Source organism: Salminus brasiliensis, chromosome 13 (genome assembly GCF_030463535.1).
Source record: "Salminus brasiliensis chromosome 13, fSalBra1.hap2, whole genome shotgun sequence".
Taxonomy (NCBI): Eukaryota; Metazoa; Chordata; class Actinopteri; order Characiformes; family Bryconidae; genus Salminus; species Salminus brasiliensis.
In genome coordinates, this window is record NC_132890.1 from 5346426 (window position 1) to 5371854 (window position 25429).

The 25429-nt window shown below is 43.0% G+C and overlaps 1 protein-coding gene across 1 annotated transcript in view; it reads right to left on the reverse strand.

Annotated features, from left to right (window-relative positions):
* Window positions 1-1998: 1998 nt before the first annotated feature.
* elapor2a (endosome-lysosome associated apoptosis and autophagy regulator family member 2a) overlaps window positions 1999-25429 on the reverse strand; it is a 30677-nt gene continuing 7246 nt past the window's right edge. The window contains exons 3-22 of the mRNA XM_072694885.1: window positions 23753-23942; window positions 22678-22825; window positions 22095-22184; window positions 21612-21717; window positions 21368-21520; window positions 18856-18944; window positions 18577-18757; window positions 17466-17594; window positions 16894-16984; window positions 15082-15184; window positions 14793-14930; window positions 13574-13837; window positions 11341-11514; window positions 11035-11215; window positions 10204-10300; window positions 9823-9924; window positions 7826-7952; window positions 7417-7595; window positions 6238-6403; window positions 1999-3035 (exon numbers count right to left, since the gene is read on the reverse strand). Of these exons, the coding sequence (XP_072550986.1) occupies window positions 2967-3035; window positions 6238-6403; window positions 7417-7595; window positions 7826-7952; window positions 9823-9924; window positions 10204-10300; window positions 11035-11215; window positions 11341-11514; window positions 13574-13837; window positions 14793-14930; window positions 15082-15184; window positions 16894-16984; window positions 17466-17594; window positions 18577-18757; window positions 18856-18944; window positions 21368-21520; window positions 21612-21717; window positions 22095-22184; window positions 22678-22825; window positions 23753-23942 (2777 nt within the window). The 3' untranslated portion in view covers window positions 1999-2966. The remainder of the gene's footprint in view (window positions 3036-6237; window positions 6404-7416; window positions 7596-7825; window positions 7953-9822; window positions 9925-10203; window positions 10301-11034; window positions 11216-11340; window positions 11515-13573; window positions 13838-14792; window positions 14931-15081; window positions 15185-16893; window positions 16985-17465; window positions 17595-18576; window positions 18758-18855; window positions 18945-21367; window positions 21521-21611; window positions 21718-22094; window positions 22185-22677; window positions 22826-23752; window positions 23943-25429) is intronic.

Sequence of the window (25429 nt, forward strand, 5' to 3'; positions counted from 1 at the left end):
GATGCGGCAACTGTGCAGCAACAGGCGAGCTACATTTAGAAACTGCAGATATACAAAACGCAACTACTGGATGTTAGTGCTGAGTGTAGGTACCTGGTAACCTGGCACCTCAGAGGTTAGAGGGGTGGGAATGAAGACTATATTTGGGGGAAACATGACAAGATACCCCCCCACACACACACACACATACACACACACCTCCGTATCTCTTCACAGGGTCCTTGGCTCTCAGCGACTCAAGGAGAGATTGAGCCACCCTGCAATGACAAAGCCACACGGCTCCTTTCTTCAGGAGCTTCAGTCCGCCCGTCCTCTCTTCTCCTCTCATGCGGGGAATTATTCCGCTGATGCCCAATCAGCCAGCTGCTGGGTTTCTAAAGAGGGCAGAGCGTAGATTATGAGCGGGGAAAATGGGAGGCAAATTTTGCCGGGGGATTTTCTGGCCGGAATAATGCAGTGGAAGTGCTGAAGCCTTTGAAAAGCCTCCCTTTTATCAGCCACACCACCTCTTCAGAGAAGAGAGAGGACAGGTGAGTGGGAGTGAATGTGTGCATGTGTGTGACTGAAAGAGCGCGAGAGAGAGAGAGTGGGAGGGAGGAAGAGAGTGTGTAAGAGGGACTTTTGGTAGGATGTCCATATCGCACTGCCCCTGCTCTCAGTGGACGTCTAATGGCCCTGGTGCAGAGCTGGATAGGGAAGAACAGCACGAGACTCAGATGCACTTTCTCAGGTTAAACAGCATCCCATCCTCTAAACCCTGAGAGAGGTGCAGACAGGAGGGTGTGATCGGTGCTAAAGAGAAGAAAGGGATGGGAAACGAGAAGAGGGGGAACGGGTGAGGTGGACTGGGTCATGAGGAGTGGAGAGAGAACCGGTCCGGTGCACACATATACACAGTATTGGCCAGAGACATACTGGCAACAGAATAGGGCTCTCTTGAGCAAATACACATGGACCTGCTGGCACTATGCCTAATGCCAGAGGTGGGCTAGAGGGGTATAAAGCTCCCCACCAGCACAGAGCAGTGGAGCAGTGGAACTGTGTTCTCTGGAATGATGGTGCTAGTGCTCCATCTAATACTTTTGGGATGCGTTGAGAAGTTGGGTACAACATCCAGACCTTACCAAAGTTCTTGTATGCAATCAAATCCTCACAGCAGTGCTCCAAAATCTAGTACCAAGCTATCCCTACTCCAATAAAAACAAGAATGAACGACAGGTGTCCTAATACTTTTGTCCATATAGTGTAGGTAATGACATTTTAGCAAGGTCTGACAGAGCACCTGGTTAGCACCCAGCTAACGCCTGCTAACACCGTTTCCTCCGGCCAGCCCTTCTCCAAATAGTGCTTCACCTGGTCGACTAAGCATTAGCTTTTAGCCTTCCTAGCCTTGTTTTCCTATTCTCCTGAAGTAGCCGCTGTGCTTATCCTCGAAAGGTCAAAGGAGAGCAATCAGGACTGACCACATCCACCGCAACAAGCTACCACCCTGGTTTCAGACGGTATTAGGTGGACTTTGAGCTCATGGTGTTTGAATAGCTGGTCATACAGGGCAAATAAAAGCATACCCGATACTGGGAAGCCAACTGGCTAAGCTGGTTAACCATTTGAGTTTAATGGCCTAGCTGGTGCATCTGCATGGCTGACCAGAGCAAGCTGGTTGTCAAGCTTGTCATACTAGAACAGCGTGGTCTCAATGGACATGCCGGTCAACCTGACTGGGAATACTGATCAACAAAATTTTGGTCATACTGGTTGATGGGTTTGACCAGCGAAACCATCAAACTCAAATGAGAACATTCACTATGTTGGTTAAGATCTAAGATGGTCAACCAGCTTGACCTGAGCTTCAGCTGTGCAGCCTAATTAAAAAAATAAAAATAAAATAAATAAAGAAAGAAAGAAAATAAATAATAATTATTGTTTTTTTTAGCAGATCAGGGTTTAACACGACACAACCAGGCATGTTCCCAGTACAAAAAAACCCACCAGACCCACTTTCAGTGCAAACAGTCATTTATTATATCAAAACCTCGATCAAGAATTAGTGAATTTCAATTCGATACAGTAGCATGGCTTCAATTTCACTCCAAACACAATAAGAAAAAGACAACGAGGACTGCATAATCGTATGAGTCACATCACCATCCTCAAAAGTAGAGGAAACACAGGGAAAGAAAAGACACAGGACCATAGGAAAGGCACTCCTTCCTGCTCGGACAGAACCAGGACCTTGCTGGAGACTCTTGTAGCGACAGTAGTCACTCTTGGTGGGCTTTCGCCGTGGACATGCTAATCCAGAGCTGATCCTCAACATGCAGTTCCCTAACTCTAATATTGAACGTACGTTGAGATCTTTCTGAAGTCAACAGTATTCTTACAGCGGCGAACAGATTCTCTAATTAATGAAGGTGCGACAGTGTTTTGGGTTTGCCGTTCATTTTGGGTAGATTTGGGATACGAGCCCATTGCTACACTGTCCACTCTGTTGACGTACGAGTCTGTAGTACGAGCAGCTGTAGTAGCTCTGCTGAGGCTTTTCATCACTTTATCCCTGAATGCCTGTCCCTGTGTGCATCACCCAGTACCATGACCCTTCTGCTACCCCCAGTCCCACAAGCAAGTCTCACATTTTCATACAATATTTATTCAAAAAAAAAAAAACACAAACGCAACAAACGACTAGAAAAACAAAGACAGATTGCACAGTGACACGATGATGACATCAAACAAAACCATCCCACGGGGGTCTGCTCCTCTGGTCCTGAGCAGAGTCGTCCCAGAATCCCCAGAAGGGCTGCCTCCCGCCTCCGGTAGCCCTTCCACGCTCCGTCTTAAGGCCACTGCATGTGTACGTGTTGGCGAGAGAAGAGGGGCTTCAAAGGATCCAGCCGTCCATCCATCCGTCCATCTGTCCGTCCATCCGTCCATCCAGCTCTCGTTCTCTCTTTTTTCGCCTCCTCCCTCTATCCCCACACCCATCTCTCCGCCTGGGAGGACTTCAGCTGGACGGCCTCGGAGCTCTGCTCGTTGCCCTAGAAACAGCGACATGCAGGTTTTTTTTTTTTTACACGACGGAACAAATCGCAGCGCACCGCTCACCCGTGTACCCGGGATGGCCCTACCCGGCTCGCTTTCAAAAGCACGCCCCCGATCAAGGCCAAGGACTAAACCACCAACACCAACACGTTACCAAGACAACCAGCGCTCGCATTCAGAGTGTGTTCGTCAGTGCGTGGATAGAAGCCAGGCAGCAGACGTGAAAAGAAGGGGAAGGAGTCTACCTCCAACAGCGGCGGAGCCCAGCAACATGCCTGTACAGCTCAAGGCCATCGTTACTCAACGCCGGCCTCCTTTCTGTTTCTCCTAGCAGTCTTAAGACAGGCTCTCATCACTGGCACACTTTAACGAGATTCCTTTAGTTTTAACACGATGATGGTGAAAGCGTGCTTCATGCATAGTGAAACACAACGACAAAATAATCACGTGCACAATTTTCTACTTCAGATGTAGTCGATCAGCTAAGTTTGCTCATTTACCGTTGCATTAACCAGTGATGTTTTAAAGATGTAAAAGGTGCCATAGAATGGATTTATTTAGTACATTAACCTGTTTATAATGTATGAAAAGTAAGTGTGACTCTTTGATTTGGGCAAGAAATGCCGCAACGCAATGTTACAACCCTGTTTACCACCCTGTTTTTCGACCCTTGGAGAGGTTTAAGGGGTTAAGTGCAGAAGAAGCAAACAGCACTAAACAGGTCTCTGCTGATCAACTGCACTTAGGGAGAGGGTGTGTATGTGTGGGGGGGGGGGCTGGAAATTACTCTATAAAAACTATATTTACATGATGGAGCTTTCAAGTATTGGTTACATCACATAGTCAGTACTTACTCAAACGGTTCTGATCTGCTAATGAGCTTTCCTAAGATTTGAAGAATTGTTTGCTGAATCGCATCATCATTAATTAGCCTTAATAAACGATCAGAGGGCCAGAAAAGGGCCGTCCCCGCCAGCGGAGATTTAAACATGTTCCCACAGGCAGAACATCTCTCTCTCCAGTCTCTCTCTCTCACTCCAGTGTCTCACTCCAGTGTCTCACTCCAGTGTCTCACTCCAGTGTCTCACTCCAGTGTCTCACTCCAGTGTCTCACTCTCTCTCTAGTGTATCTCTCGCTCTCTCTCTCGCTCTCGCTCCAGTCTCTTTTTTTAGCGACAATGGCACTTCCAAAGAAAGAGCACCTCAAACCCCACTCCCTCAGTCGGTCTCCATCGTCATCTCTCCCTCTCTTTAATTGGACGCGATGTGGCACATTGCATCTCTCTGCAGCTCGACATCGTCTTTAATCTTAAAGAAGCCCCTCCCTGGCTACTTCAACTGCCTTCAGTTAAACATCAAGGCACGCACACACACTTGCACGAAACTCACACACACACACACACACACACACACACACACACACACACACACACACACGGATTTCTGCTTTTGCTGTGAGGGACGTAGAAATCAGGAGAGGCAGAGGCAAGAAGTCCGAGGTTGAATTAAGGTCTCTCTCTTTCTGAGAAACATGCATTTCTCGTGCGGAGACATTCCGTGGCGTAATCACAGATAAGCGAGTTTTCATCCCGAACGCTGAGTCGACAGCCGTACACATTCAGTGCGCGGCGTGACGAACTGCATTTGCCTGCCTCAAAAGTCCATTTTTAAAGAGGGACGCTCTGCGCAGAGCATGATAAATTAAAACTGCACATTTCCATCTCTAAACCTCTCTAAGCACATCTCCCTTCTGCAAATGAGGAGAGGAGGGCAGCAGAGGCGCTGGGGTTCATTCTGGTGGTGCTGGCTTGGGGGTCGTACGAGGTGGGTGCGCAGAGCTTCGGATCACAGAGCGAGAGCAGAGCCGGGTCGTTTATGGCTTTACTGCTAAAGTGTATCGCCATCGTCACGCATAAACGTTTCATCTCCATTTTTATCTTTTTTCAGAATTTCATCATTTTGACAATGAATCTGAGTGAATCTGGCAGTTGTTCTTTATATTGCATTACAATTCAATTACGATTAACTGACCAATAGAAATGCTTCAAAATAAAATATGTTTACATCGACTTCCATTGAAAGTTAGGAAGGTTTTTTCCTTCTCTTGTAAAGTTGCCATTTTGGAGATGCAAAGTTTTTGCATGACAGCGACCATAGTGATATTTTACTTTAACCCTTTAGAGCCTGAACCTTTAAATAATTGCAGGAGTGTTTATTTGACCTTCTGACCAATTCTTTAAAATAGAATTTTGCCTGCATGACTTTTTTTTTGTATCACATTTCATATTGCTGGGATATATTAGATTTATTGGGGGGGGGGGAACAGAACACAAAATTGTTGAACTGCTTAAACTCTTAAACACTTAAAATTTTAGTCTTATAATTCTGAGCAGAAATTTGCATATCGCTGCTGTCCAATGAAAAACATGCATTTTCTTTTTTGTCTGTTTTCAGTTTTCTCCATGATTTGAACCCTGTAGCTGCTCTGTGCTGTTCTCTACTGCGCCTCTTTCTGCAAAGTCAATATTGTGGAGATACATGGGTTTTTTTATTTTTTATTTTATATTGACAGCCACTATATATATATATATATAGTTGCTGATAATCCACTAGGGGCAAAAAAACAGTATCTGATTGTATTTTCTGTTTTTCTGCAATCAGTTAATATGTATTTAATGTATTATACTTTTATTTATAAATTATTTAATAATGATCTAAGATAATGAGCTAAGAAGATAATTATCACACTGATGTTGGGGATGTCTCAAACTCAAATCTGTATCAAGTAAGATAAACTTTTAGCACATTTACCTTTAAATATAAATAGTAGCTTTAAAATCATTGTAATGCTCCACAATACCTTTGCTACTTCAGGCTCGGTGCGCTGCTAACTGCACTATGTAACTCTGGTAAAGCGGGAACAGGATAACGCTCGCGGGAACTGCATAACGTGACATAACCAGCGTCATATTCACGATAATGTTACTCTGCCGCCTCAGTTTATGTCTCTTTCACTTCGAGTGCCGATTCTGTATCTCTCTTCTTGTCCAGAAAGGCATGTGTACAGCTGTCCTTTCAGAGTGGCATGAATTCCACTTCCCCATGATCAAGAAATGCCAATGCTCACATAATGCTGCTTTAACTGGAGTGAAGTGTACAGATCAGTATATTTATCATCTCGGGGCAGTGGTGGTGTACCTTGGTAGCGATGGCCTTCAGCTTGCGCAGTAAAGAGGGTTTGGAGTAAACCACGTCGTCCTCTACCTCCTCCCCCTCCCCCTCCATGATGGCACAGCTGTCGGCTGCCGGTAACTCACACTCCTTGTTGGCGGACATCACCAGTTTGGAATACTTGAACTCCAGTCTATTACAGAAAAGAACCAAAGAGAGAGACCTACGGTTGATACACTGGCTCAGTCAGTGGTTCCCCACCAGCTTGTGAAGCTGGAAAATGATCCAAACTGTAAGAACCTGGAGTTTTGGGTTTGGGGGCTTGGGTGGTGTTAACAGCACAAGCTAAGTATAAGGGAAAGGCCAGAGACCACCCTTCATTTATGTAGTTTCCAGTCAAAACAGCCAAGTATATCTTTTTAAGAAACATGTAGAGAGAGGGACCCACACCTCCAAACTACAGTCTTAGAACCATCCAAGTTATACTAAACACATTCAATAATGTTGAGGTCTGGACTCTGTGAGGTCTGGGATGGTCTGGCTGTAGTTCTGAGAAAACCAGCAGCTTATTAGTTCAATTTACAGAAGTTTGCTTTACTCAGTAAGAGCTTCTTGGCCAGCTACATCCTTTCAAACCCAGAGCGTTGATCTGTTGGTATTCTCACTGTGAAAGGAAGGACAAAAACATCTGTGGAGAATTACTCGAAGCTCAGTGGTTGGTGGTCTATTAGGTCTCGTATGGTGGTTCAAATCTTCTGTGTTTTGGAAACTCCACTCATTTTCACATTTTAACTAATTATATTATATCTAATCTCCTCAGCAATATCCCCTTAAAAACAGCTGTTTTGACTGGAAATGAAATGACTGAAGGTTGGTGAACATCTGCTGGGAGAGCCAGTGCCAGCTTAGTCTACGGTGTTCAGCTGTTATCACAGAACATGTTAGCTGCCTTTAAATCAGGACTTTTAAACTCGAGTATGAAGGAACTTTTCAATACTTTAGTTTCCTTAAATTTGGTAAGGAGCCTAACGACCAAGTCATGATACCAATTAATGCATTTTCCTAGAAGAACCACCTTCAGGAGCCTTTTTTGTTTTTTTAAGAGTGTAGCTAAATGATTTCAGACAATCAGGAATGACCAGTCTAGCTGACTGATGGGTGAGTGGGTGATTGAGCTCAGGGGGAGGGAGGTCAGATAGGCCTTACTTTTTGTTCTTCTTCCAGAAGTAGCAGGTGAGGGAGATGAGCAGGACGGCACAGAATGCCCCCACCCCGGCTCCCACCTTCAGCCAGAAATCGATCATCTCACACGGCGTGCTTCGTTTTACTGGCAGACCTACTCCTCCCGTGCAGAATCTCGGCTCCGTCCACACATATACAGTGTCCTGACAAGAAAGACACACACACACACACACACACACACACACACCCAACTACATCTTTACTACTTCATCCATTATCATACATTAATGCTGATCACCACGAAAGAAAGATCCAGACAGTGTTCGAGACGCTCTACAGCCTCGCTTATCTTTTTGTACACAGGGAAGATTGACGGTTCAAAGAAACACAGAGATCTTAGTGAGCTTTGATGAAACGACTGAATAAAGAGCACCTGCACTCCTCCCTTGCAGGCTCCCTCAATCTGGTGGTAGTCGGCCTCAGTGCAGCGTGGGCAGGCACTGGAACTCTCCCACAGGAAGTGGAAGGTGCAGCCGTCGCAGGTGCCTGCCGGACACTGTCTGCATAACAACATATCAGGGTCAGTCAGCTGTCAGCTCCATCGCTTGCTGACTCACAACAAACAATACACTGCAACAAAAATGACATCTTAACAAGTGAAATCCTTTTAATCTGAGGAAGACGGACCAGAAGAAATACACTATAAAAACATACACTTATGTGGACAAAAGTATTGGGACACCTGCTCATTCAATGTCTCTTCCCTGGACATTAGTTACAGTTATTCCAACAGAAGCAGGATGTCAACAAAAATGACATCCTCTTAATCTGAAGAAGACGGACCAGAAGAAATACACTATAAAAACATACACTTATATGGACAAAAGTATTGGGACTGGGTCTTTTCAGAAATCAAGGTTATTATAAATAAATAAATACATACATAGAGTCTTGCTTTTGTTGGAATAACTGTCACTAAAGTCCCGGAAAGTATTTCTACAAGATTCTGAATTATTGCTGTGAGGATTTGATTGCATTCAGCAACAATCTATCTAGTCTCAAGACCTCACATTTCTCATTTTTACACTGTTGTGAGAATATTACAAGATTATTTAATTATCTCACTAACTTATTTTACTTGTTTCAGTCACTGTTTCCACTGAACATGTCTAGTTCCACTAGCCACTGATTTTTGCTTGTTTCAAGCATTATTTTATTGAATTTTCTTTTTGAAAAAATGCTGAAATATCTTATTTCTTGAAATAAGCAAAATGATCTGCCTGGACAACCCCTTCTAATGAATGTATTCAGCTACTTTAACCTGAACACACAGCTTGTGTAGTCCCTGCAGAGAGACATTACCAACAGAATAGGACTCTCTGGCGCAGATAAACATGAAGCTATTGGCACAATGTCGACAGCCAGGCGTGGGCTAGAGGGGTATAAAAACCCCCGATCTTCACTTTTAATACAATGAGTTATGGACATAAAATGTTATCATAGCTTCATTATAAAGGTTTCTCAGCTCAGCTCTGACCACCATTCTGGATCATTTCTATGGTTAGGGTTAGTGCATTACTACTAGAGTCCTACTAACTAGCTAAAACCTGAGATGTTGCATCAATCAATTTAAACTATAAATTAACTTTAAATTATTTGCAGCCAGATTAGTGCTATATAAAAAATATTTTCAACTTTGAACAGTGAAGTATTTGTGATGGTTAGTCAAACACATACTGTTGTTTACTGCTGCTGTCTAATGCCACAATCTGTACGGTTCACTAAAACACACATTATTAAAATACATCCTTCAATGAAAAATCTGAACATTGAAACTAGCTTCTGATAAATAACTCTTAAATGACTTCAAAATAAGGTGATTTCATAACAGGTACAGCAACAAAAGAGGAATATTTGTCAATGTGTTCTGATTTGAAGACTAACGGCTGCCAATATCCATCACAAAATACTTAAGTTATAATAATTAATTAAACATTTTAATTAATAATGTATAAAAGCAAAAAAAAGTCATTAATCATCAGACAAGCCGGCCTCTACAGGACAGCCCCTCAGCAGGATCTGCAAAATTACAAAAAAAAAAAAGTTACACGAGAACTTTTGCTCTCGCACTAATTAAGGAGCCGAGAGACGGGACTCTACTCTCTTAGTCTTTATGAGTACTGATCAGATCTAAGAACTCTGCACGTCTCGAAGGGGAGCTTTTTTCCTGGGTTCACTAAGCATAGTTCGCACTCCACAGTGGGAGCCAAAAGTTATTGAGGGGAAAAGGAGGAAAACAGATCAGCTTTACATTTCCATAAGGACAGGCTGTGTGCAAGCAAGCAGGGCAGACATTTACAACTCTGGAAAGTTATTAATGGGGAATGTTCATTGAATGTTTGCTGCTGCATACTGTGAGGGTGAGTGTACCTAGGCACTGAGATTTCTCCTTTAGCGCTCTTCTCAGGGTTACAGCGTAGCGTGACCACTGTATTTCTGCCGTTCTCACAGGAGGATGTTGTCTGTGGAGATCTGCACACAGTAGCGCAATATTATATTATATTATATATATATATATATATATATATATATATATATATATATATATATATATATATATATATATACACACACACACACACACACACATACATACATACACAGGATGTGTGGGTGTCACAGAACTTGAGGAAACCCTTAAGTAATACACCCCTCAATGCACTACATCATCCCTCAGGTCCCTCAGGGCTTTTTATCTAGAACTAGCAGAAATGATAGGGGTTCAGTTGGTGTTATTATCTGTGTTGTTACCGATAGTAAAAGTTGATGTCTGGGACTCTCTTGGGTGGAGTAGGGAAGAGTTCTGGCCTGGCTGTTACTCCATTGAGCGATTTCTCCACCGTGGCTCCTGTAAAACCAACAAAGCCTCTCTTAGTGAGGAACCCCCTCTTTCCAAACATACACTATATGGACAATAGTATTAGGACATCACATGCCCAGTCATTGTTTCTCCAGAATTCAAGGGTATTAAAAATAAAAGTTTATCCTGCTTTTGTTGGAGTCTAGGGAATAAGACTTTCTACTAGATTTTGAAGTATTGTTGGGAGGATTTGATTGCAAACAGCGCAAGAGCATTTGTGAGGGTTAAATGATCACCACCCCACCTCATTCCCAACTCCCCAACTCATCCCAAAAGTACTGGATGAAGCACCATCCATCATTCCAGAGAACATTTCTCCACAGCTCAATGCCCTCTAGACCATGCCTGATATTAAGCATGGTGCCAATATTTTCGTATTTATCTGCTTTAGGGAGTCCTATTCTATTGGCAATACTTTTCTACCAGGCATAGACAAGCTGTGTGTGTGCACTTGCATATAAATAAGCTCATCTCTAAAATACCTAATGGTTCAATGGAAGTTATTGTAAACATATTTTAATCCCAAGTTACTGTTTTGGCTCATTTCTATTGGTCCATTCTTAATGAATATTCAAATTATGTCAAAAGTAAAAAATGGAGATGCAAGGTTTTGTGAGAGTGGCAAAAACTGCATATTAAACGAAATTCTAAGGCAACAACATAGACAAGCCACAGCGGAGATATCCCACTTACTGGCACAAACACCCCCCTCCCTCACTCACCGAGAAACGAGTCTGCCAGACTGGTGGACTGTGAAGAGAGGGCTACCCTGAAGCCCCGTCCATCAGAGGGGATGACCGTTGATTGACAGATAAAGGCTTCCACCGTGTTTGCTTCGCCACTATGAGGATCCTTGTCAGACAGGTCTGTAACATTGTCCGAACAGACTGCCGGCCTGTGAGCCTGAGAACAGTGACCGCCAACAGTCGTCTCAATCAGAATTACTGATGAGATCACACACACAGACACACACACACACACACACAGCACCATACAAGTCCACTAGAAACCTGTGTATGCGAACGTACCTCCAGCCCACACAGGCTGATGTTGAAGAGATGGTAGTACTTGGTTCCTTTGGAGGTGAAGCTGGGCCCGTTCATGATGGAGCCAGTGAAGCCCAGATGACTGAAGTCAAACTGCAGAGTCTGGTTCAGCTCCGTGTGTTTGAAGGAACAGTCGCTGAAGCATAAGCTGTGCTCCTAAAAAAAACAACACACACAATTTAAAAGACCCAGGATCTCACTTACTGTTTTTTTCCCCTTGAGGACCACCTCTAACAACATTTGTCTGCCTTTACGTACATAAATGACATACACTATATGTCAAAAGTTTGTAGACACCTGCACATTCATTTCTTGTCCCACGTCAGAACCTCTACTCTCCTGGACCGGGTTTACATTAGATGTAGGAACATTGCTTAAGTGGGATTTGACTGCATTAAGAGCATCACTGAGATCAAGTATTGATGTTTGATGATAGGTTCCGGTTCATAAATGCCAATGATGGATCTCCATCACTTCACAGAATGCAGTTCCACTGCTCCACACCTCAATGCTGAGGGACTGTAGGGATCTAGATGATGCCTGCAACTGAGCTCACCTGTCGGCTCATATGTGGATGCTCCACAGCAATCCATTCTAAGAGAAGTTTGTCCCAACCCAGGTCATGGTAAAGGTGCCTACTCTCCTGGAAAGGCTTTGCGCTAGATGTTGGAGCATTGCTATAAGGAGTATATTGTATAAAGCAATCACATGAGCATTAGTGAGGCCAGGTTCTGATGTTGGATGGTTTATTCTGGATAATGAAGGTCACTTCAGGTCATTGCAGAGATACAGGATGGAGCTCCATCACTCCAGAGAAATACCCTCAATACCCTGTAGGCATGATGCTTGCACCTGAGCATGATGACCATAAGCTTATGTGTGGCTGCTCCAGAGCATTCTACAGTTTGACCCAAGGCATCTACGCTCCTGAAGAGGCTTAACCCTAGATGTTGGAACACTGCTTCACTGGGATGTGATCTGCATAAAGCAATAACAAATAATAAAGGATGGAGCTCCATCACTCCAGAAAAGGCAGTACTACTGCTCAATACCCTGTAGGCATCTACACGATGCTTGCAGCTGAGCATGATGATCTTAGGCTGGTGTGTGGATGCACCAGAGTAGAAGGGCCTGGATACTTTTAGACCTTCAGTGCATTCAGGCCTACTGGACTTGTTCCTACTGGTGGCCCTGTATTGTGCACAAATAGGAACACAAGTCCTGCATGAGGCAGCCAGAGGACATGGAACAGCATTCAAGGAATCTACAAGCTTCTCCGCTGAGAAGCGTTCACTTGCTCTTCTCCACAGTTTGCCCCAAGCAGCTCACATCAAGTTCAGAACTTGAGTACTAGCACTAGATCAATAAGGAGCAGAAGTTATATACAGGATCTAATCAAACCATACGTTCCTATAAGATAACACTGTGTTCTGCTGCAGGGCCTCCACATAAAAAGATCAGCACAGGCCTGGTGTCCCTTCGCTGGAATGAAAACTACTGTACTGCTGGAGGACAATAAAGGTGGTTCTGCACATGCACTTACAAAGCTTTGTATGTTCTTCATTAACCAGTTCTTAAGAATGATTGTTATCTATTTACCAAATTTAACAACTAACTAGACTTGATCTTTATTTTTGAATGTTTGTACACTATTTTGACAAAAGTATTGGGACACCTGCTCATTCATCGTTTCTTCCCAAATCAAGGGTATTAATTTTTTTTTCTAGCTTTTGTTGGAGTAACGAAGTCTCTACCGTCCAGAGAAGACCTCCTCCAAGATTTTGGAGGAGCACTGCTGTCACAAAGTCAAAGCAAAAATACTGGATGGAGCACCAACACCATTGTTCCAGAAAAATCCTGGGGGGCTTTTATACCCCTCTAGCCCACGCCTGGCATTAGGCAGCATGGTGCCAATGGGTTCATGTTTATCTGCTCCAGAGTCTCCTATTCTATTGGGAATACTTCTCTTCAGTGACTAGACTGTGTGTGTGTGTGTGCATTTGCACATCTGTGTCAGCAATGGGTGCAACTAAAAGTAGCTGAACGCATTCATTAGAATGGGGTGTCCACAAACATGTGGCCATATCATGTTTAAACAGCTTCATTCCTCAATATACTGAAGGAGTCTTTGGGGGAACACTCGCAGAACAGCCTCATAGTTTCACACACACTAAAAACACACACACACACACACACACGCTCAGATTGGCTCTACCTTGTTGCTACGGCTGCCCGGTCCACATGGCTGACATGCATCTCGGCCATATACGTGGTGTCCTGACAGGAAGGTGTTGGGTGGGCACTCCTGGCACTGGTTGGTCTCTTCATCTATGTAGTAGCCAGCAGGACACGGCACACAGGCTGACCCAGGCTGCTGCGACTCAATGGCACAAGCCCTACAGGAGGACGCTACACCATCCAGAGCATTGGTTACAGTGATCAAGTAGATCTTCACCATATCATTGACATACTGACGCACCTTGTGAGACAGAAAGAGAGAGAGGTGAAAAAGAGAATGTCACACTGATTATCAAATGATAGAGAACCTCTGAGAAAAAAAAAAGTCAATATAGGAGATCTGCGGACAGCAGAGAAGAAAGTGGGGACCCAGTTCTGGAGTTCCAGATCTGCATGTTGCAATTTAGTTAATTTGAAAGCAACATTATGTATCAATTTCACCTTAAAATAGTCGCTTCAGAACCATGTTGATGCTCCACTGACGGTAATAGTGAGAACGGAGTGTGTAATTTGTATTTATGGCAGCAGAGTAAAAGTGAATTGCACTCCGCAACTGTAGGGGGAGCCCAAGAGCATCCTCACATAATGCTGCTTTAGTTGCTTTACAGAGCTGTTGGCAAATGTCACAGATGATATCGGCCCACGGATGCCCTGGCCACATGTCATACTCATGTCATTCATAAATACACATTATGGGCAAAAGTATTGGGACACCCGTTTCATTCATTCCTTCTTCTGAAATCAACAGTGTTAAAAATATAAATAAAATAAAAAAAAAGAGTATATTCTGTTTTTGTTAGAGAAACCTTGTCTACTGACCAGGGAAGAGGGCTTTCTACTAGATTTCAGAGCATTGCTGTGAGGATTTGATTGCATTCAGCGACATAAGAGTTAGTGAGGTCAGGATGTTGGATGATCACCACTCCACCTCATCATCCCCAACACACCAGCTCAGCCCAAAAGTATTGGCTGGCGCACCATCACCATCATTCCAGAGAACACAGTTCCCACTGAGGTTTTCTACCCCTCCAGCTCATGCATGGCATTACAGGAACTAGACAAACTGTGTGTGTGTGCATTTGCACATCTGTGTCAGCAATGGGGGCAACTTAAGCTGCATGCATTCATTAGAAGGGGTGACATGTAGTGCATTTGTATATGAATGTGTGTGTGTGTGTGTGTGTGTGTGTGCTGACATCTTTAGCCTGGTTAGTGCGTTGGAAGGCCCATGTGAAAGACGCAGATGCATTCTTAGTCATGATGTGGGTGTAGGACTGTTTCTCCTTACTGCCCTCCCACGACTCCACCACACTGGTGCTCCTTCTGTCCGTGTCCTGCAAAAACAACAACAAACACACATGCTGTTTAAAAACAAAAAAAGAACTAGCCAAACTAAAGATGGACACTGCAGAACTGTCCAAAAAACACTGAAGTGCTGATGAAAGCACGGGTTCTGTGACTAAACACATGCACAGATACACTCACCATCATGAAATAGAGCTCACAGTCGGCCGAACAGGTGGTTTCAAATACAAAGGTGACGCGCCCAAATTCGGTTCCACTGGTGCCACTGACTGATGTAGGCAACCTGGGATACACAATCAGACAATCAGGCTTTTTAATACCACTGCCATTACTGCGCTCTTGCGTTTAACTGCCAAAGAATGCATTCTGCAAATGCTACGCCTGTTTGCCACTCTGTTATTATAAGCTTTTGTTATATAAAATTACATATAAGCTTTAATTAGCTCTTTTAGGGTTAGGTTAGGGTTCGGGTTAGTTAGGGTAAGCTTAGGTTAGGGTTTGTTAGGGCAACGGTTAGATTAAAGTAAGGGTTAGGTTAGAGTTAGGTTTGGGTTTGTTATGGTTCGGGATTGTTAGGGTTAGGTTAGGGTTCGTTAAGGTTAGGTTAGGGTTAAATTTTTTTTGGTAGTTAGGGTTAGGTTAGGGTTTGGGATTGTTAGGGTTAGGTTAGGATTCGGGATTGTTAGGGTTAGGATTCAGGATCGTTAGGGTTAGGTTAGGGTTTGTTAGGGTTGTTAGGGTTGTTAGGGTTCGGGATTGTTAGGGTTAGGTTAGGGTTGTTAGGGTTGTTAGGGTTCGGGATTGTTAGGGTTAGGTTAGGGTTGTTAGGGCTGTTAGGGTTCGGGATTGTTAGGGTTAGGTTAGGGTAAGGTTAGGGTTGTTAGGGTTGTTAGGGTTCGGGATTGTTAGGGTTAGGTTAGGGTACAGGATTGTTAGGGTTAGGTTAGGGTTGTTAGGGTTGTTAGGGTTCGGGATTGTTAGGGTTAGGTTAGGGTACAGGATTGTTAGGGTTAGGTTAGGGTTGTTAGGGTTGTTAGGGTTCGGGATTGTTAGGGTTAGGTAAGGGTACAGGATTGTTAGGGTTAGGTTAGGGTTGTTAGGGTTAGGTTAGGGTTCGGGATTGTTAGGGTTAGGTTAGGGTTGTTAGGGTTAGGTTAGGGTTGTTAGGGTTAGGGTTGTTAGGGTTAGGTTAGGGTTGTGTTAGGGTACAGGATTGTTAGGGTTAGGTTAGGGTTGTTAGGGTTAGGGTTGTTAGGGTTAGGTCAGGGTTTGGGATTGTTAGGGTTAGTTAGGGTAGGGTTTAGGGTTAGGGTTAGATATGATAGGGTGAATGGTTAGGCTTCATTGGCTCTTTCATGGCACCGGCGGCGGCTCATAGAACCCACATATTATATCATAGTTTTAACACTGTGTCAAAAACACTGTACTTCTTTCTGAGGTATTCCGGATAGTGCTGCTGTCCTGTCATTGTGTCCTCTCAGCGCAATGTGCTGGAGGCAAGCTGAGGGATTGCATTTGGTTAGCTTTATCCTAGACCACATTCACTTCCCACAGTTTTACAGCTCGGTTCTGGTTCTACTGGATTTTCCTTTGGAGGAGGGACAGAAGCGTTCTAGGTTCCCGGTTTGTCACTTCTACCATATACCAAGTCTCATTATTTAACTATGCCAAGAAAAATACAGTTCTAGGGCAACTTTACTGCAACTCTGAGCCGAGAAACAAGCATTAAAACATTAAAGCTTACGGTCCGGGTACTGCAGCGCTACTGGAGTTAAAAAAGTTGAACATCCTATTACAGCAGTAATCAGCTCTCAGCAGAAGGAGGATTCGGCGGCATTGTTTCAGTTAATAAAAGGGTCCTTTTATTTAAAATCTCTGTATTTTTCCATTTATTATTCATAAATACATCCACTGACGTGCGAACGTACAAGCTACTTCTTTGTGATTGCACACTAAAGATTTCACCACATATTTACAGATACTTTTCCTCACCTGAATCCAGGCACTTTAAGGTTTAGGATGAGGTAATCATTATCCGAACCACCTGCTCCCGAGCGGATATGATCTCCTGCCACCTCCCAACCTAAAACATGTGTACACACACACACACACACACACACACATAGACACACCAATCAAAGCAGTGCATGGACATGGACAAACTGAAGATAGTCACGGCCACACAAAAACCTTGCGTCTCTAAAATGGCAAAAAAAAAAACCTCTTAACTTTCGATGGAAGTCAATTCTATTCCAGGTCAATCTGGAGCATTTTTATTGGTCCGTTCATCAAGAAATTCTAATACAATGTAAAAATAAAACAACTGCCTGATCCATATTATGTCAAAAAGTGATAAATGGAGATACAAGGGATTTGCCTGACAGTGACAATATAGTCAAAAAGCTCATAAACAGAACTACAGGGGAAAAAAGGGTGCAACCCATCCTTCTCACGCAGTCTTCAGCAGCCACTCATGGCACAACAGTGCCATCTATCCCTCTGATATGAGCACTGCAGCTGTAAAAAAAAATGGCCCTCTCTGCAGGGATCTCCCTCTCGCTCACCATTCATGCCGTCACACTTGGTGTTGGCCACGTTGAAGCAGGACGACTTCATGTTGGCAGGCAGAATGTTCCACCACTTGTATTCATAGCCCAGAGCAGGCTCCGTGCCTGCTGGGCACGGCTGGCACTCTAGGCGGAAACAAACACACACACACACACACTTCAAATAAATGGCACATCACCACAAGCTCTCAAGACATTTCTTTAAATGCATGTTTATAATTTTCCTAAAACCCTTATGAATTTGGAAAACAAACAAACAATAGGGAAATATGCTCTTAAAACTCAATCAGGTATTTATGAATTAGGGGTCTGCTACACAATTTTTTTTAATCGGGCTGGGGCCTGAAAAAGAAATGCACACAAATAATAAATACTATCTATTTATTTAATATTATTTAGATTATATATATATATGTATATGTGTGTGTGTGTGTGTGTGTGTGTGTCACCAAAAAGCTCTAAACCATCAACTCATGGACTCCACAAGACCTCTGAAGGGGTCTTCAGGTGTCTTCTGGTATCTGCACATCACACATCATTAGCAGAAGAGCCTTCAAGTCCTGCAAGTTCCTCCATGGACTGCATCTATCAGCCCATGACCCTGTCGCTAGTCCACCGGTTGTCCTTCCTTGGAGCACTTTTGGTAGGTACTGACCACTGCATACTACATAAAGGTGGCACTGTGGAGGTGGCAGTCTGTTGCAGCAGCTCCTTGGTTATTTATCTACGTTTTGCATCTGAATGTCTTGCTATCCCTTTGCTGCTGGGACACTGTGAATTTCCCCACTGTGGGACTAATAAAGGATTATCTTATACTGGGAACACCCCACAAGACCTGCCTGATGTTTGGGGGATGTTCTGACGCAGTCGTCTAGCCCTCACTATCTGGCTCTTGCCAAAGTGGCCGAGATCCATATGCTTGCCCATTATCCATTTTTCCTTCTTCCAAAACAACAACTTCATTTCAGCTGACTGTTCACTTCCTCCCTTGAGAGGTGCCATTGTAATCAGAGTGGTGCTATTGCGGCAGAGTGGTTTTAATGTTATGGCTCATGAGTGTGTTTTATTACAGTCTGACACTGAGAACAGAATTCTAGGAAACTAGCACCTTTGAGGCCATCAGAGTAGGTTCCTTGAGGGCAGGGCAGGCAGGTCGCTGTGTTGTTGTTATAAAATCCAGGGTTGCAGGGTGGACATGGCTCACGTTTACCAGAAGGGGGCAGTGTTACTGCATCAGGAGCATCCTCCAGACAGATCTTAGGCTCTATCCACTTATAAATGATCTGTGTCTAAGAGAGATAAACACAAAGAAAAGGCATCATCTCCAATCACGGATTAATTATAATAATTAATAAAATGTGTGTAATGTCAGAAGGGCTCTGTTTACCTTGCCGTCCTCATCACAGACACTGTGGATCTGGAAGTAGTCCTTCTTTGAGCATGCAGGTCTGGCCTTACAGACCGAAGAGCCTTCCACTGGCCAACACACAGAAAAGATACCGGTCATCTACATCTACTTCATCAAACTTCTTGTATACCATAAGCACTATTTGGACAAAAGTATTGGGACACCTGCTCATTCATTGTTTCTTCTGAAATCAAGGGTATCAAAGCTTATTCTGCTTTAGTGGGAGTAACTGTCTCTACTGTCCAGGAAAGGCTTTTTTTTCTTTTTGGAGCTGTGATCAAATAGCGCAAGTGAGGTCAGGAAGGGTCAATAATCACCACCCCACCTCACCTCAAAAGTATTGGAAGGAGCACCATCCATCATTGCAGAGAACACAGTTCTTCCGCTGCTCCACAGCTCAATGCTGGGGGGCTTTATACCCCTCTATAGCCCACACCTGGCATTAGGCAGCATGGTGCCAATCAGTCAATGTTTATCCAGCCCAGAGTCCTATTCTATTGGCAGTACGTCTCTACAGGGACTAGACAAGCTGTATGTGTGTGTGCATTTGCACATTTGGGTCAGCAATGGGTGCAACTTAAGGTAGACTCCGGAGAGGCGGTGCACTGTTCTACTGTGCAGCGGCACTTAAACAGTGTTATGACCTCCACTGAAAGAGTTATCAGAAGAAAATCCTCCCTGCATCGCATCCTCACAACAACATTCAGTGCCAGATGTTTTTTACAGAAGCCTGGCGCACTTTGGGAAAGCAGTCTTGTGCAATGTGCAAAGGTATGTTTGCAGGAAAAAAGGGTGCAGAAGGTCCTGAAAAGAACACCTCTCCAACTGTTAAGAAGCTTGTGTAGCAGCCAGTGGTTTGAGGTACAGAGAGAATTTTACTAGTCGATGAAAGATTCAGTCAAACACCAGCAAATTCTGGAAGCAAACTTCACAGCATCTGTAAAACGTCTGTGGATGAAAAGAGGATGGCTTCTGCAGCAGGATAATCATCCTAAACCCACCTCCAGATCCACAACAACCTCATCCTGCAGGGAATGACCAGCAGTAAGAGGCTGCAGCCAGCAGGAAGGTTGAGTTCTAGCTGAAGTAGGTCAGAGTGCTGCGTGGGACGGTTTTTAGACTGCACTGCAGAGCAGAGCATAGGCAGACACCCTCTCATTCAAGAAGACACTTAGCTAAGCACAAATCCCACGAGGCCATTGAAGTGTTGAATACCAACAGGCAGGATTTTTAGGTTTTCCTCATCCATGTGATTCAGTACCTTTATTTTTCTATATATAATTATTTATATTTAGAAATAATTCATGTAATTACACAAGTTACTTAATAACTATCAGCAATCCATACAAACATGTGGTTATACATGTCTTATTACATGTGTATATAACCACAAGAGCTTATGCTATTACAGCTATTGAGATACACTTGTGTAATAACAGGACTGATGTCGATACACTTGTGTATTTAATACATTTAATAAATCTTGAATAAATCACTGGTAGTTACATTGTTGTGGACTGATTATTATTGTGTAATAACAGTTATTAGAGACTGTGTAATAACAGTTATTAGAGACTCACATACAGGAGCACTGCGTAGTTCTATAAATCCAGACTGTATTCATCTGTTTCTCTGCATACTTTGTTAGTTGCCTCCTTTCACCCATGTTTGTTCTTCAGTGGTCAGGACCCCACAGGACTGACCACCACAGAGCAGACTGTAGTATTTGGGTGGTGGGTCATTCTCAGCACTGCAGTGACACTGACTGACATGGTGGAGGCTTCAGATGTGTGTTAGTAGTGTGTGTTGGTACGCTGGTGGTACGAGTGGATCAGACACAGCAGTGCTGCTGGAGTGTTTAAACACTGTGTCTGTCTGTCCACTCACTGTCCACTCTATTATTAGACACTCCTACCTAGCTGGTCCACCTTGTAGATGAAGGTAAAGTCAGAGACAGAAGGTTGCTGATCTGTTGCTGCACAGCTTGTTGGTGTTGGTCATCCTCTAGTCCTTCATCAGTGCTCACTGGACGCTGCTGCCCACAGGACGCTGCTGTTGGCTGGATATTTCTGGTTGGAGGACGGTTCTCAGTCCAGCAGTGATGCTGAGGTGTTTAAGCACTCCAGCAGCACTGCTGTACCTGATCCACTCATACCACCAGCACAACACACACTACTAACACATTCACCACAACCATGTCACTGACCCAAATACCACTTGCTCTGTGGTGGTCAGACCTGTGGGGTCCTGACTATTGAAGAACAAACTGGATGAAAGGAGGCTAACTAACATTGGTGACAAGTAAGCAGAGAAACAGATGGATACAGTCAGGAATTATGGAACTACACAGTCCTCCTGTGTGGTGAGTGGAGCTGATATAATGGGTAGACTTTAATCCAAACCAGGGGTGGTCATAATGTTTGGATATGACTGTGTATATACGTCCAGTGTGAGTCCTGTGGAGTTTCAGTGATTATTGTGCTGTGCTTACATGCATAGTGTGTGCTTGTGTTGCAGGGAGTGCAGGAGCTGGCTCCTCTGCCTGAGTAAGTGTTTCTGGGACAGGGTTCACAGGAGGAGGAGCCGGGAGATTTACTGAACGTTCCTGGTTTACAGGGCAAACACTCTGACATGTACGCCACACCTGAGATAGAGAGATAGAGACACACAGGTGTATTCATGTGAAGTAGTAGAGTAAATATAAGCAATAATAAAAACAAGGATGACCACTGCACCTTCTATCTGGACGTTCTTCAGAAGAACAGGTTTGACTTTTTTAGCCCCCACTGTAACACCAGTGGTTCTCCAGTACAGGACGTTAGTGCCAGACTTCAGACTGACCTGCACGAGCAAGATACAGAAAACACTGAATCCACACACACCATGAGCCACCACACTCAGGTGTGTATTGTCACGGTCATGCAAAAACCTGCTCTCAAAATGACAACTTTATAGGAGAAGGAAAAAAACTTTTTGCTTTTAATGTAAGTCAAAATAATTTTTTTTTATTTCAAGTGATTCTGAAGCATTTCTATTGGTCTATTAATCATGAAATTATAAAGAAAGCACGACAGACAGATTAAGATTATGTAAAGAAAATAAAAACGTCCAATATGGAGATATATAAGAACTTTTTGGACGACAGTGATTAAATGCTTCTTAAAACTACTAATGCAGATTGTCAGAGTGTGTGTTTGGGTGCATAAACACTCCTGTACCGTGTGTTTGCCCCACTGTCCATTATTTGTCAGCTTCATCCACTTCTGATCAGACGTCTTCTCCATTTCCTGGCACTGGTCGTTCTGAATCTTTTACAATAATAAATATAACAAATAAAAAACAACAAGTTCAGCATCAACAAAAAGATATATAATTACATTCCTAATTATAATGTTTATTTTTATAAATAAAGTTTAGTTAGTTTTGTAATCTCATAAATAATACACTTTTTTTAGCTTTGGTTAATGTTGGAAGATTTTTTGATAAGGTCAACGGTACTCTGCTTCAGTTGTGTGTAGATTAGGGTGCCTCTCTTATTATTGCTCTCAAAATATCTGGACAATTTCCTAGTTCTGTATATGACAAATATATGCATGTCGTCGTTGTCATACACAAATCTGGTATCTCCAAAAAGTCAATGTAAAAAGATTTTATTCTTAGTAATATTGGAGCATTTCCATTGGTCCGTTCATTAGAACATGGATACAATGGAGATACAAGTTTTTTAGCTGACATATATACAAACCACACATATTAGCAGTTTATTAGCAGTTCTTATTATTCTTATATTAAAAGACTTACAAAGAATTCGAAGAAGATGTTGTTGTCCACGTACTGGTACTCAAAGGAGACGGAGCCCTGTTTCTTCAAGTGTACAGCGTAAACCAGAGATACGCTGCATTCATCTCTGTTCGACTCCACATAACTTCCCTGAGCAACCCAAGAGGAGCTATGAGGTAAACACACACACACACACACACACACACACACACACACAGGAATCCAGGAATAATAATAAGTTATATTTATAGCTCGCCTCCAAATCATATTATACAACTGTAATTATCAAGAAAAAAATACTCAAATATCAATTTATATTCTTCATGTACAGAAAAAACAAATAACATTTATAACATGCAGAAGTTGAGCAGGGCTGTGTATTAGCAAGAACCTTCAATATATTGTGATTTATTATGATACTTTAAACAATATATTATGATATATTATGATTTTGTCATCAAATTTTAGGAAGATTGTTACAGTATAAAAACACATCATCATAGGCATAAAATTTGAGTAATCAGAACAGTGAGATCTGAGGACTGAGTACACTGCCATCTAGTGGTTGGGGTTTGAACACTGCACTAAATGAACCACTGCCTACCACCAATTTTTACATTTAAACTATTCATTAAAAATCAATACTGCGTTTTTGAGAATCGACACAGGATTGCAAAACATAATATCTCAATACTAAATCAATATTTTCTTACACCTCTAAAGTTGAAACTACATTTACCTGGACCTACATTTAATCTGGCCCTATAGACTACAATATAATATTTCTGAATTAAATGCAATTAGCACAGTCTCCCAAATACATCATCAAAGCTTTTATCTACCAATACATAAATCTGACATTTTTGTGAACGCATAATAATTTTAACACATTTACCCGTAACTAAGACAGAACAGGGACCCACTTATAATAGAAGCTAGGGGGCAGGTGCGTTTGCTAAGCTCAGAGAAACAGTGCTACTTACTGTTCATTTATGGGACATTTCTGTTGTCCGTAGTTAACAATCATAAGCATGCTGAGATCCAGCTGAAAACACTGCAGTACTCCTTTAATCCCACCCTCTCTTCCATCACTCACCCATTACAGGAAGGCCCCTCCTGCCCGTGTGGAGCGTTGTCGAGGTAGGTTGCCACACTGCTGAAACCCGGGGGGATATCATCCCACTCGTCAAAGCGGATGCCGCTGCCCAGAGAGTAGGATCCGGCCGCACACTGAGTGCACTCCTGAGCAGACATCTCCAGAAACTCGCCCGCCGCACACGAGAAAGCTGCCGAAGACGGGTTTAATTACTCACGAGGCGGTGAAGTGTCAGAGGGAGACCACAAAATCACCACAAGTGAGAACCTTTTAATGGTGTAGAGGACCCTCAGTTGGCATAAAAGTCCTTTACCAACTCAAATGTGCGAGCATGACGAACCCTTTAATGGTGTATAGAACCCTCACTATGCATAAAGGTTCTTTACCAATTAAGAAGTGTGAGTATGAAGAACCATTTAAAGGTCTAAAGAACCCTCACATGGCATAACGGTTCTTTATTAATACAGATTAATAAAGAACCATTTTAATGGTGTATAGAATCCTCACGAAAGGTTCTTTACCAATTTAGAAGAATGTGAAGAACCCATAAAGGTCTAAAGAACTTTCACTAGGTATAAAGGTTCTTTACCAATTCAAATGTGTGAGTATGAAGAACCCTTAAATGGTGTATAGAACCCTCACATGGCATAAAGGTTCTTTATCAATTTAGCTATGCAAGTATGAAGAACCATTTAAAGGTCTAAAGAACCCTCACATGGCATAACGGTTCTTTATTAATACAGAATAAGATGAGTATGAGGAACCCTTTACAGATCAAAATAACCTTCAAATGATAGCAAGGCCATTTTAAGGGTTCTTCGCACTGACATATCTAAATTGCAAAGGTTCTATAGACCATTAAAGGGTTCTTGATACTTCTCACTCATACATCTGTATTACAACATGGTTCTTCATGGAACCAAAAGTGGTCTTCTATGGCACCGCTCAAGGAACCTTTGGAAGCACGTGTATGGGTGAGAGTGTAGTGTAACTGTACGTATGGAGAAAGCTGACTGCACTCAAACACACAGCGCTTTCCAGGTCAAACCGAGGGGCCGGATATTAAAGACCAGTGTTTAAACAGACCACCCCCAGGCCTGTACAGTAGCTGCGTGTGCTCTTATCTGTGCTCCTGCGTCTGCCTTCCATCTTCTCTCACTATACTGTGCAAACATCCTGGCCAACTATGTGAGGTTTGTGTGTGTGTGTGTGTGTGTGTGTGTGTGTGTGTGTGTGTGTGTGTGTGTGTGTGTGAGTGTGAGAGAGAGAGAGAGAGAGAGAGAGAGAGAGAGAGCTTCTGCTGGAGAGACAGATGGTCCACTGTGTAGATCTATGAAGTGTGCGCTTCTCAGACAGTGATGACCATGATAAGGTTTGATTGCCAGACTGAATTTCAGAGAAGGTCAGAGAAAGGTCATCTATCAGGAAACTTCTCCATCGTTATTTTTAAATACTGTGATCATCTCACTTGCCTCGTGTTCAGAACTGTGTCGTATTTAAAATTCCAACAAACCCCAAGGAATTACACTCCATAAAATTTGCATATTAGCATACAATTAGGACTTTTAATCACTTTTAATTAGTTAATTAGGCCGAGTCTGCCTGGAAAACCATCCTGGCCAGGTCAAGCTTCGCTCTTGACGAGGATAGGGTATGTTTTTGTTTAAGCAAGCTTGA